This window comes from Tinamus guttatus, unplaced genomic scaffold (assembly GCF_059628265.1).
Source record: "Tinamus guttatus ecotype Peru unplaced genomic scaffold, ASM5962826v1 Tinamus_guttatus_pri_ptg000125l, whole genome shotgun sequence".
In the NCBI taxonomy this organism is placed as follows: domain Eukaryota; kingdom Metazoa; phylum Chordata; class Aves; order Tinamiformes; family Tinamidae; genus Tinamus; species Tinamus guttatus.
The window spans coordinates 3,432,175-3,445,263 of record NW_028288659.1 but is presented as its reverse complement, the minus strand read 5'-3'; the positions used below and the strand labels follow the sequence as shown (position 1 = coordinate 3,445,263).

The 13,089-nt window shown below is 37.2% G+C and overlaps 1 protein-coding gene across 2 annotated transcripts in view; it reads right to left on the bottom strand.

The window, feature by feature from the left end:
* The window catches only part of BCL2L13 (BCL2 like 13), a 34,573-nt gene that overhangs the window by 19,668 nt on the left and 1,816 nt on the right, over positions 1–13,089 (bottom strand). Inside the window, exons 2-3 of one of the 2 annotated variants that reach the window (XM_088521571.1) lie at positions 9,360–9,549; positions 844–954 (exon numbers count right to left, since the gene is read on the bottom strand). In XM_088521571.1, the coding sequence (XP_088377697.1) occupies positions 844–954; positions 9,360–9,480 (232 nt within the window). In that variant the 5' untranslated portion in view covers positions 9,481–9,549. The other variant, XM_088521570.1, reaches the window with a different exon arrangement.

Genomic DNA, 13,089 nt, shown 5'->3' with positions numbered 1-13,089 from the left:
GCGAGGAAGAAATCACAACTTCATTGTCAAAACATGCTATCAACATATTCCATCAAAACATGTTTAGGCTAAAATTGCTCTGGAAGTGGTACTTCCGAGACACAGAACAACTACATTCCCCCTCTAGGTCTTCTTTCACGATCATATGCTAAATAGCAAATTCACTGAAGGTGAAAATATTCTGAACTTTAAGCTAATGCCAAGTCTGAAAGAGAATCAAGAGAGCTTCCTCCCCATGGTAATATTTCCGGCACAGCGAATTCTCTGCAGCAGTACCAGATAATCCGTTCTTAAAGCAATATTCTGGTCCATGGTCCATTAAAGCAGTAACAGGTCCGTGAAAAAGAAAATAAATCTAGAGCTCTTCTACTCTGGCTTCCCTGTTTACAATGCACATGCAAATCAAAGATCTTTTCCAAATTATCGCTTGCTGGAAGTCCTGCAGAAGTCACATTCACAGGTCAAAGCATGTCACAAGGAAGGAAAAAAAGCAATGAACTGAAACATTGGACAGTTTAAGTCCATTCTCCCATGGATGTTAGTTGCCGAGGAAAAAATTTACTTCTGTTATCAACTACAGCAGCTTAAGGATTGCTTCCATTTCATTATTTTACTGGCCTATTAATTGCCATTTAATTGTTTGCTTTGGCTAGACTCCATTGCTCTAAATGGTAAAGTTTAACTATTTTACTTTATGTGACAAAGGGTAAAGTACTGGGAGAAGAAGGGAGGAAGAGAGATATTCAGTGCAGCCAAAAATCTCTGAGTACCTGTTACAAAATAACCACTGTTATATCGTACAGAGTTTGTGAACTGAAATGAGAAAATCTGAAGAGCCTGCACCTTCCAAGATTTCTTCATCAAGATGTTTTAGCTCCTCCTCAATTTCTATTTTAATCTTCTCCAAAGCCTCTTTCTCCAGAGCATGTTGTGCTGCAAGCTGTTGTTGAGTTCCTAAAAAAAAAAAAAAAAAAAAAAAAAAAAAAAAAAAAAAAAAAAGAATTACTCAAATGGACTATTTCACATTAAATAGATAATGGAATATGATTTGAACTGTAATGAAATTCAAAGTGGAAATTATATTTCAGACTTCACACAGCATTTTCTTGACCGCATTTATTACAAGTTCTATTACATTAATCCAAAAACATAAAAGCTTTTGAATTTGTTCAAATCAAAATCAAACCAAAGCACATAAACAGGCAATAATTAAAATTAATACACTCACTATCAACATATACCAGACCCAAGCAGATCTCTTTACAGTTCACAATATTTAATTTTAATATAGGGGAGGGGACAAGATGAGACACAACAGGCACAAACAGAACTGAAATACATGACGTTTTCTCTGAATTTAAGGGAAAAAAATATATATAATAAGCGTAAGAGAGCTCTGGCACAGGTTGCCCAGAGAGGCTTCCCTGGAGCTATTTCAAAGCTGCCTGGACAAAGCCCTGGGCAACATGCTCTAGGTGACCCTGCTTGAGCAGAGGGCTTGGACTAGGTGATCTCTAAAGGCTCCTTCCAGCTTCAACCTTTCTGTGATTCTATGAAACACACAAATCTGAGAAAACGCTACTGAATTTCAATCTTTCTAATAAAAGACAGTATGATAAAAAACTACTCAAATAACTTTCTGCAACAGGTACAAAGAAGAGATGCGTACGACATACAAGCCAGTTCAGAACTCTTGCTATTTAGCTGCTTTTTCCTTTTATTTTTTGCTCATCTTTAATGTTTCCTCAGTTTTCTCCCTTTATCAGCTTTCAAGTATGAAATCCCCCTGTTCTTAAGGAACAATACAGAAATTGTTCCATTATCACCACACGTTACTGAATCAAAAGCCTAATTCTGAATTTCTCCTTCTTTTGTTTCAATCTTCCAAAACAGTCCTGTTCAGAGATATAATGAATATTACACCCACGTGTATATAAAAGTTGACTTGTATTAACTTGCAAATTAAATAAATATATAAACAAATAAAGCTGACTTCAAAGCTTCTCCGTTCCGTCCACTCCTTTCCCTGAGTGTCAGGAAAGAAAGTTTTAAGTCATCGGGCCTCATGAGCCTCACACTCTGTTGCTTTTAACAGTATCCATGATTATATTTCCCCACATGCATTTTCCTGGATCTCTTACCTTTGAATATTCCTTAGAATTATTTTGGGGAACTTCATGTTCTCCAACACACATGGTTTAGAAGCCTTCTTCTGTCTCATTTTCCTATAATAGTGCCTGTTATAGGAACTGCCTATAGCTCTCAAATCTCTCTTTCTCCTTTCTGCACCCACCCTAATTGCTGGCAGGTCTTCCTGGACACCTGGGCACTATTTTGATGTACAAAACATCCTCAATCAGTTGAAGGAAATGAAAAGGGAAGGGATTTTTATCAGTAATGTTAACATTGTCTGACCTTGCTGCATGCTTTTTGGCATAACTTTTTTCATCCCTGTTTTAAAGGCACGAAATCATAATTTGGCAGTTATGAACAAATGTTTTGGTTCATCTCTAGTTAAATCTGCTTGAATTCACTTTAATTATTGCACCACCCTCCCCTTTTCTCCATAACAGACACACTATAAACACTAGTTTTCAGACTGGAGTGTGTGAAAACCATTGAAAGCATCAAAGTCAGCTAACACACACAGATATCTCATACCGTACCCACAACAGAGTGCAATTTCTGTATTTAAGAACACTGAGTAAGCTTGTCATGTCATACACACTTGGAACACAAGCTAAAATCTTCAAAATCAACCTACCAGACATTTGTTTATACTTAATTGTGCAGCTTCCTTATGGATACCTGTGAGACAAATTCATGTGAAACAGATACATTGTCCTATGTAAAATGTTTATACTTGTTTACTTCAATAGTTTTGAAGGGCCAAGAGATGGTCAGTTTAGTTTCACATTACTTAATCACACAATTGTACCGCCATTACCTAATTCAGAATAACTTTATTTAACTTCTGAAATCCCTTTTCTCAAACAAACAGTCTTACTTTGTCACTCTGAACCATAAATTCCAGACAGGAGCAAACTGTTCCTTCTTTTGGTTAATAAAGAGACACTCACTAATACCTTGTCAGTGCCCTCAAGGTCTCTGAATGGCTGAATCACTGCTTTGCAGCCAAGCCCAGCGGGTACATGCAAACACAAAGTCTTGTTTTAACCTAGGTTTCACCCCGCATATGGAAGGAAAGAGAGTGTTCAGAAAAGCACCCGTTCTCACGGGACCGATGTGATGGTGATCACACATGACAAGCTGTCATACTTGATGAGAGGTCATGTGGAAAAGGGAACGAAGCGAAATTCCATTGCAACCAGCGCATAAAAGAGCCGTTTAGATAACCAGCGCTGCAGAGGCAATGGTTTCCATCCCCTAACACCTAGAGCTTTGCAGCAGCTGCTGATTCCAACAGCACCTGACCGTCCAGTCACGCCAAAACATCAGAAACCTACCCCTCCTGGCTCAGTGACTTTGCACGGTTTATTCCCCTGTCACAGGGCTTCAGCTTTCTGCATCTTCTGTATGTTGTCCATTAGCCACAACAATGCACCCAGTATGGGAGAATAACACATGCTAATATCAAATTTCTTAAAACAGCAGTTATCCTTTTCCTCCTTTAGAGAGCTTCCAAGTCAGTTTGAAAATAATTAGGATAAGACAGTAAAAACAGCTTCTGGTAGAGCAAGAACATCATATTTTCATTCTCCATCAGTGCCAAATATTCACCTCATAAATGGTACTTAAAAGACTCACGAAGAAGAAATGTTTTGTAGGCTGGAAAACAAAACCAAAACAAAACAAACAAAAAAACAGATCTTTGGTACACTGACCCTGAAAGGCTTCTTGCCAACACAAAGACACAACAAACTTTTATAACAAAATTCTTACACACACACACAAAAAAAAGTACATTCCACTTTCTCTTTAAGGAATAAATGTTACCTTTTTGCCCAAGTGTTTTCTTGTTAATAGTTCATTTTTCAGGTATACAGAGGTAACATGCCAAGCAGAGGGAAAACGACAGTGCAATGACTGGTGACCCAATGTGATAGTTTCACTGAAGTATGCCATTAAGTCCATTGCAGAAGTCTGGTAACAATATAAAACTAGCCTATTTCCAAGTTTGACTCAGGGAATAATGGAGGAATGGAAGTCATTCCTCAGAATTACAGAGCCAGCACATCTGATTCTGTTGTATTTGCGTCAAATTGACAAGAGCAACTATAAAAAGAGAGTGAAAAAAAGTTGCATGCCTTTTTATTTCAGTTGAATGTAGGGTCACTGAAAAATAAAAGGTGGTCTTTGATGTCACAGATTGGGAATTTTTTGTTTCATATCTATTATTTTAACTTATCAGTATATCTGCTTTCAAATTTCAAGTCTCTGTAATAATATCCGCACAGTTAAAAACCCTAGTTAACAACCAAAGAGACACAGGAAATTGCAAACTATATAAGTCCTTCCTTTTGTGGGCAGAGAGGAGGCTTAAGTCAGTGGGAATTTACATCTTTGGAGGTACCCCCTCTTCCCTCTCCAAGTCACAACCCCAAGAATTACATGTCTTCTCCTGAGTTCAAGAAAGAGCTTCCCTATTACCTCTAGCAACTGGATGGGTATGACATACCATTTGTAGCTTTTCAGATTGTAATTTTTCAGCGAAACTGTGTATATTTTCTGCAAAGGGAAAGTTTTTAAAGAATAAGTTACTTAGCTAAAAAAAAATACAAACTCGTCCATTTCCCCCAGGACAATAACAGGTACTATGAAACATAAGTAAGATAGAGATATTATATGTATCAGAGCTCTCTAACTGACACATGTGAACAAATATATGTAAAATCCATATCTAATATCCCAGGTCAACACCACTTAGCAATAACAAATATGTCTGGGAAACCACCACCACTGTAATAGCTTGATTACTGAATATGCACAGTACTTCAAACAGCAATCTCTAACTGATAATTTATGGTCAAAAGGAAAATGTGCACAGTAATTGGCTTACAACTAGATAACGTGTATCTCAGGGAAACTGTAAAGCTGTCAAAGTTTTGTTGACCTCTTGTGCAATCTGTGCCATGCTTAATAGTGACATTGATTGTAAATCTTGTGGATGCTACTGTGAGATATAAGGCTTCTTAGAACTCTGTGTGGGAGTCTGTCTAGGAAAACAGAAAAACAGCTTTCCTTAAAACCACAGTTGTAACTACAGGCTTACTAGTTGGAACCAAACCATGGAGAAATTGATTAAACAAGCACACACACACACACACACACACACACACACACACACATACACACACACAAAAAAAAGAAAAAAAAACACGGAAATATACTAATAAACAAACCCTTTAATCAAATTTCGAGAAGCAGTTATAACAGGTGTATTGAACCAAACTATTTGGACACTTGTGAAAAATAGCAAGTAGGACAAGCAGCTGCAGTAGACAGGAAACCTCCATAATGAGTGTGAATTTCAGAAGAAGAAACTACAGAAACATATTTCAATACTTGATATTTATTATCACAATATTTTCAATATTTGATAATTATTTCACTGCAAACTTCCTTCCACATTTTAAGTAATTGCACTCATTCGTTGCTCTAGGTTGTATAAATTTACACAGATGATATCTTACTCTGTCTTCTGTATCAGATTTCTCTGAGCAACTTTTATCATTCACCTATCTCAAATTCTACCAAGAAGTAGTGGTGTTTTCTGCTAACAGACTCTTGCCTGCAGTTATGCAGAATCATTATTTTTCCAGAACTGTGTCTCGAATAGAAGTAATCTCTAATATTGTTTCTAAATTTGCTGGCTTTTCCTCTAGAAATACTGAGTCCAATCACAAAATTCTACAAATCTTTTTCTTTTCCGATAAAATAACTTTTTCTGCAGACAGATCTCTCTTCAATTCCTGAAGAGCAGTTCTCTAAATAAAACTTTCACAGGAACAGCAGGTGTTGACTTATAGATTGGCCTTCTTTGCCTAAAGTCAGAACAGTTTTTAGCTGGAGGAAGTAAAGCCACATTTCTTGCAACAAATCAAGAGACCAAGAGATCCCTAAAGAAATCACAGTGCGGTAATTCTTTGTAATTTGTCCAAGCTTTCTCTTGACTAAATTAATTCTGTCTGGAAGTCATCACTCTATTGAAGAATATTTAATCTGCAAAAAGTAAATACAAGTTTTTATGTGAAACAAGTATCTTAAAAGATTTTACTCTTAACTGAGCTTTTGGAACAGGAAGACATGTCAGGAGCAGACCTCTCCAATGTCAAATGCAAGAAAGCACAGCTTTGGGAGAGATCACCAGAGCTGAGAAACAGAGGCAAATGAACAAAAACATTCCATTTTCTTCTGCAAGTTCCTCAAGAGCTAAAGTGGCAGCACTACTCTTAGGAAAGACTGCTTTTCTTTTTGGTTGTTTTGAGCCATTTAATACCTTTTCCTTTATCCAGGATGTTGAAGCTTCACTGAATCTTCTTTGGTATTGGTCAGTGAAATCTAGAGGCCTGCTGTAGAAGGAGTCTCATGGGAAGTATACAAATGCCATCTACACCTAGTGTATCTAACTTCTCTGTACTTTATATATGCAAGGGAAAGCAAGAAAAGGTTCTCCAGAGCGTAATTCAAGGTGCCTATAATGAGGATCTTGCTCTGAACTACCCTGTATGAGAGCCGTGCACTCCTCAATACAGATGGAGACTAAAAAGAAAAGCATAATGAGGCCTAAAGTCAGCATTTCTGGATACTCTCTTTATACTGCAGCATAAAGTACAAATTGGGCACAGAGTAAAGACTCATCTGGACCCAAGAAAAGCATATGAAAGAGATTATTATATAGCAAAGAGGCAGTACCTTGTAGGAATGAAAAGCACTAAAAACTGTTTTGTAATTAAAATACAATCAAATACCCATTTAGCAATACACCAGCATGCAAGGTTTTAAACACCACAAAAACAATCAAAGTACCTCAGAATCTGCCACGATACTACGACAATGGCTTGGTGATAATACAGCATGAAAAGACATACTGACAAACATGCTTTAATGTTTCATCATTATTTTCCTGCAAATATTTTCCTTATGAAAAAAAAGAAGTTCTTAATTCATGATGGCAGTCTAAACAATTATTCATTTTCATTTACAGGCTTGCACTTCTCTCTTGTTCTTCAGAAATTTCCAATACTGCACTTGTTACTGTAATACCCACTTAACTCCCACTAGTGCATTAGGCAGGGTAGCTAATAACATTTACGGGCTGCCTGGTCTCTCCTGGTCTCCTTAGGCGAGAAGCTTAAAAAGCAGAGTGCTTTACTGCACTTTTCGGCAAGATCTAAGCAACAAGAAGGTACACACTGTACATTACTTTATATTCAGTGAAAATGCATCCAGCACTTTACATTAAACACATGACACTTAACCACAGATAGCCCAAGAGCGTAGCTGAAACTGCGCAAGCAACAAGAAATGAAGTAGAAAAGATTTTATGAAAAATGGAAAAACTATTGGACCAACAAAAAACTTCTGCAAAGATGGAAAACAGGAAAGCAAAGCAAAAGTGAAGAAAGAAAAACAAATTTACATAGTGCCTTAAAAAAGGATAAAATGTTTTCACTTGATTTTTTTCCAGTTTTGATCAAAAAGTAGTAAAAACACTGAAAGAGAGATCTAATCACAGTGAGAGATGACCAAGGGAGAAAAAGCTGTGTCCACTTTCTGTTCATGTTGGTGAAGGAAGTGCTGGAAGGAAGTGCATTTCTGTTTAGGATGGAAGGTTTAGAGCAAAAGGGATGAAAGTGTCAATGTCTAAGAGTATTTTTAATAACAAGTCCAAGTCCACCCCACTGTAACATAAGCTAGCATATCTAAATATTGGATATGTGATATAGTGCGAGTAGAAGATTCAACACATCTCTTTAACCAAGACCTCAAAAGCTCTCTCAATTAATTATAAAATGTGTATGCGAACATCTGTAGCAGCACCTTCTCTTTATACAGTTTTAATAATGTTCTTAAATTCAAACATTTTTTACAGGTTTCTGAACTGAGACACAATTGAGAAGCATCCTCTCAATTTTCTAATATTTCGTAGGTAGCTATATCCAAATGATAACAGGAAAGCTTTAGGACTAAGTTCCCCTTCTGAGTCCTTCATTTTCAGGATGAAATAGACTCTTCCACATGGTAGGTTTGTATGCACTTCATATATTCTCAAATATAGTCCCGTTATCCCAAGTGGATATCCAGAATGAGATGTTATTCCTAAAATAACTACATCTTCCAACAAAGAGTTTTAGGAAACTGTATCTTGGCACGAAGGTGCATCTCCCTTCACAGACCACAGATGTAGCCAAAGAAGAATAGACAGATCTTAAACATACAATGTTTAATTTTTAAGTGCTATGTGATATAATCATCATATGTTGCATATTTTAGTGCCAAATTGATAAAATTATTTCTGCCATATCTTTGATGATATATTTTTATTTTTGAAATCTGTCATTTCTTCTGATGACAGATAAGTGGAGTAAATGACAGGATATGCATTCTTAAATGTTCATCCAAGGGAAAAAAAATCCAAAAAGTGGCCTTTTTAAAAATATGACTTTTATCAGAATAAGTAAGTGACTGAAACATCATCAAGAATTGACAAGCCATCATCATAATCTTGACAAATACATTCCTTGTTTTAAGTGCTTGCTACCACAACATTAAGGTAGTTTTTATTACTCCCTGGAATATGAAACAATCTACTAAACTCCTTTTGTTATGCCCAATTTACTAAATGCATAATCCTGTTTGGGAAGAAATACTTGACTCCAAGCAATCCTTGGCTTCTTAAAAATAAACAAATAAATGCAGCATAGGCCAAATTAAGTCTCACATCTCCACGCTACCACTGACTGACAACAACAGAAGTGTTAACATAATATGGCAAAAATATTTAGTACGGGGCATTGCTTAGGTCATCATTCAGGGCTTATGCTGGTAAACACCACTTCACCCCTGCTTATTTCCATTTGCCTCTGCAGAAACATAAACACAAGCTCAGATTCTCAAGATGGCTCAACAAAGATAATAAATATTCATCCTGAAGACAGATACTTAAAATCACTTATTTGCTTCATGAACACCAATCACCTCTGGCACAGCTCAAATTAAAATAGCAATCTAAATGCAAACAGCTTTGTTTCCATAAGCATTCTTTCACATTATTTTGAATGAATAATAAAGACTAAACACTAAGCATGTGGCTGACATTCTACCACATGTGCACAAACTGGACAAGACTATAAGTGATTGCCAAAACAATTACACAAGTATACATGGTATATCACCTTGAGTTGGAGGAGGAAGATGTTCCTGTGGCTTCTCTTGTGATACAAGTCCCAGGTAGCTGAGAACTACATATTTTGTTTCATAATGAAATCCTACAGGCACAGCAGTAGAGGACGCCATTGGGTTGACTTGCAGTGCTTCAGTGCTCTTACCGGGCACACAGGGTTTTCTCTGGATAACAAATGAAGCCTGTAAGGAAAGAATAGGATTTTTTGTTGTTGTTTTTGTTTTGTTTTTTATAAGTTTGCAACAGGTCATGAACTCATACATAACAGGGAATTACGTAATGACGTTAAAGTATGATCCAGATGTTTGTCTTGATATTGTAGGCATTCTTTTTAAAATATGAACTGTGCTGTCAGCCCAAATGCTCCCCAATACAGCAACCTGCCTGACTGTTGCCAGCAGTGGAAATTCTCACTCCCACTTCACATATGAACTCTCACATTAAAGCAACAGTTCCTCACCATGAGTCCTCTTCCCAAAAGTCTCCCAAAAAAACCTCATATAAATTTTGCAGGAGTTCTTTGGAGACTTAGATAACTACAGTTTAAGGGAATAGTTCACAAGAGTCTCTCTTCCCCGAATCCTCAGATGAGCATTTTCTTGCCTCTCAGATTCTCAGCTCTTGTGATGCTCAAAATTCTTCCACTAGCAAAAGTGACCACAATTGCCTCAAATGCACTTTACTGTTCCAACAACAGTGGAAAACATATGGTCAAAAGAGGAAATAAAATCCACATTTATTGCAGCAATTGGAAGAGCAGATGGTTGTGTGTCCTGGGCTTCTCACCCAGGCATAAATACTGATGAAACAGAAATACATATCCAAGGGCAACTTCTGGCCAAGGACCTTCCATGTTTGATTCTACTTATTTAGTTACTTTTCAAACATCTGAATGAGAACAGTAGAAAAGACTAAGATAAAAAGAAACAAATAACAGTCAAAAGGGACAAAGGAATAAAGAAAAAACCTCAGGAGACAACATGGAGAGCAGGAAAAAGCCATACAAAAGATTTGAAGGAAGCTTCAGACTAACATGCTTTTAGCAATTTCAATTAGGAACAGCCTGGATAACTTCTTCCAATGTACAAGCAGGTTGACGTATTAAATAACAATAATTCAAGTTCATCAATAACTTCAGGGAGTCATTCCTGAACAAGTAGTACCTCACACTTAGCCATCACACTGGATACTTAACTGAAAGGCACACAAAAATGTTGAGGCTACAGAACAGCTACTTACCAGGTACACCAAAGGAGCTAGGCAGTCTGTTAGTTTGAAATTACATTCATCTTCAGAACAAATAATTAAACCAGGTTTAACAGTAAAAATGTAATAAGAGAAAAACTCTACAGAAGTACCAGCAGAATTGGTTTATCTCAGGAGGCTTCCCAACTACATTTAGAATGTCCTGAGATTAACACAGGAAAACAAGTTAGCAAACCAAAGCACTATCTGCAAACGATGCCTCAAGACTAAGAAAAAATAAAAAACAGAGCGTGCAAAAGAAAAACACTGATCTGTCTATCTCTATTGTGGGTAACTTCTAATGCCCCTCCTCCCTAGAAAGAAATTCAGATTAACAGCAGTACAACTAGTTAGTGAAGATAAACAGAACCAGAACTATGCTCTGACATGATTATTTTGTAAGTAGCTTGGCAACGAAAAGTATCTGTCAAACTAAAAGCTGCAAAGCAAAAAGAGTTGGTGGAAAATTGGCTAGGTGGTCTTTCTTTAATCTTTAGCAATTCTAGCTTCTGAAACTCATTCAGCTTTGGAAACAGGAAGAATCTTTCATGAAAATTATACTCCAGTAAGCCCTGCCTCTTCTTAGGTATTTCAAAACACTTGAAATCCTTTACCAGAAAGATTTAATTTGGTCTTTGCTACTTCGCTACTTAAGTATCAATCTGTATAGGAACAGATGTTGAGACTTTGAGCCAATACTCATCTCTTCCTCCCTTAGAGCAGTAATCCTACATTTACGTTATCTGCTGTATGCCAAGGAGCTCTAAAGGCAATGTGCTCTGCTTCAGAAACGTAAGATGCTACAGCAAAGGGTAAGAGCAGTATTTGAACAGCCCACAGCTACCCTTCTGCCCACTACCACAAACAGAGGCTTTGACAAAAACAATTGCTCAAAACAAACGAACAAAAAAAAAACATTAGGAACCCTCAGACCTCACACAGATGTGAAAGATCTCATTCACCCAAAAGCAAAATCTTCCCCCACAATGTCTGCATCATGAATGGGAGCCCTTCAAGAAAAACTGAACAGACCCATCTTGAAAGAATCACAGTCTGATGCACGGTCCAGGGAAATCCAGACACTATGCTGTGTATCAAAGAACAAGGCTGAATATACAACAAAGGTTTATTATTTACCTAGAATCCCAAATCAACACCGAAAATGAAAGAAAAAAACATCTACCAATACAAAAAGAAGACTCCACATCACCACAGTCATCCATATGCAACAGTGAAGCCTAATTCATGAAAATTTTGGCATGATCAACTCAGCTCCTCTAGAGGAGCCTGGAGGGGAAGAGAATCAGACACGTTATTTAAACGGTGACTAAAATTCCTCTGGGAAAAGATTTTAAAAAAAAAAAGATCAAAAAAGCAGTCACTTTAGTTAATACAATCTGAGAGACAGTCTTATACTGAAATGACATGGGAAATATAAGAACCTGTATGGAATAAATACCCTAGGCTTCATATAAAAGAATATCAGACCAGAAATGCATTTCAAAGTCACTGATCTTCCCTTCAAAAAAGCCCATAATGCAATCATTCAGTTTACTCAAAACAAGGCTGTTTTACGGGGACACATGGGACTAAAACAGGACACTCAGGTTGAAAGGCAAGATCAGAGGAAGGAGAGCTTTCCATTTACAGAAGCATGATGCAAATGAGTCCAGAAACTTTTTAAGAGGACAAGACAAAGGCTTGTATGACAGATGTAAAGGATCAGAAAAAAAGGCATGATACAGAGCACTATGTGAGCTTCCAAGGCAAGGGCAAGAGGTGTCGAATTTTGGAGATTCAACATAGGAATATTGCTTCCACAGCAGCTACAGAGACCAAGACTGTTACTGTTAAAAAATTACGTCCTACAGAAAAATTGCAATCCTCCTCCATTCTTGCATGCTCGAGAGGGTGAAAAAGCAACACTTGCTCAGGCTTACTTAACTTTTCACTCCTCCAACCCTGCTGTCATTTTTTTCTACATACGGGCTGGGCTGTTCAACTGATCTGAGAACTGGAGTCCTCAGTTCCTCACACAGTCTGTCACATCCTAATCCACACAGGAGCTATACCTCATTTCAAGGGCAATGTGAAAACTACCAACAAATACAACAAAAATAATCCTTTAAGGAAGTAGCTCTGTTGCAGTTTAGTTCTTTCCTGTATAATCCTAGCATGCATCCAACTACAAATTCACTAAGTATAATTCAAAACACAAAACGCAACGGTATTATAATACTGTCCTTAGGACAAACATACAGTTGTCATCAAGAGCTACTGGCTCTCCAATGATTGTTGCTGGCTAGAAATGTGCCTGACGCATTTATAGCTGTGCCCTTACAAAGTATTTTGCTGTTCATTTACAAACTAAAGAACAGATGACCCGGACCCTTAATGATTTCCATTTAATGCCCTAAAAACTCTAATGACAATAGCACAGTTGCAGACTGCCTTCACTACAAAAACAACACCAACAT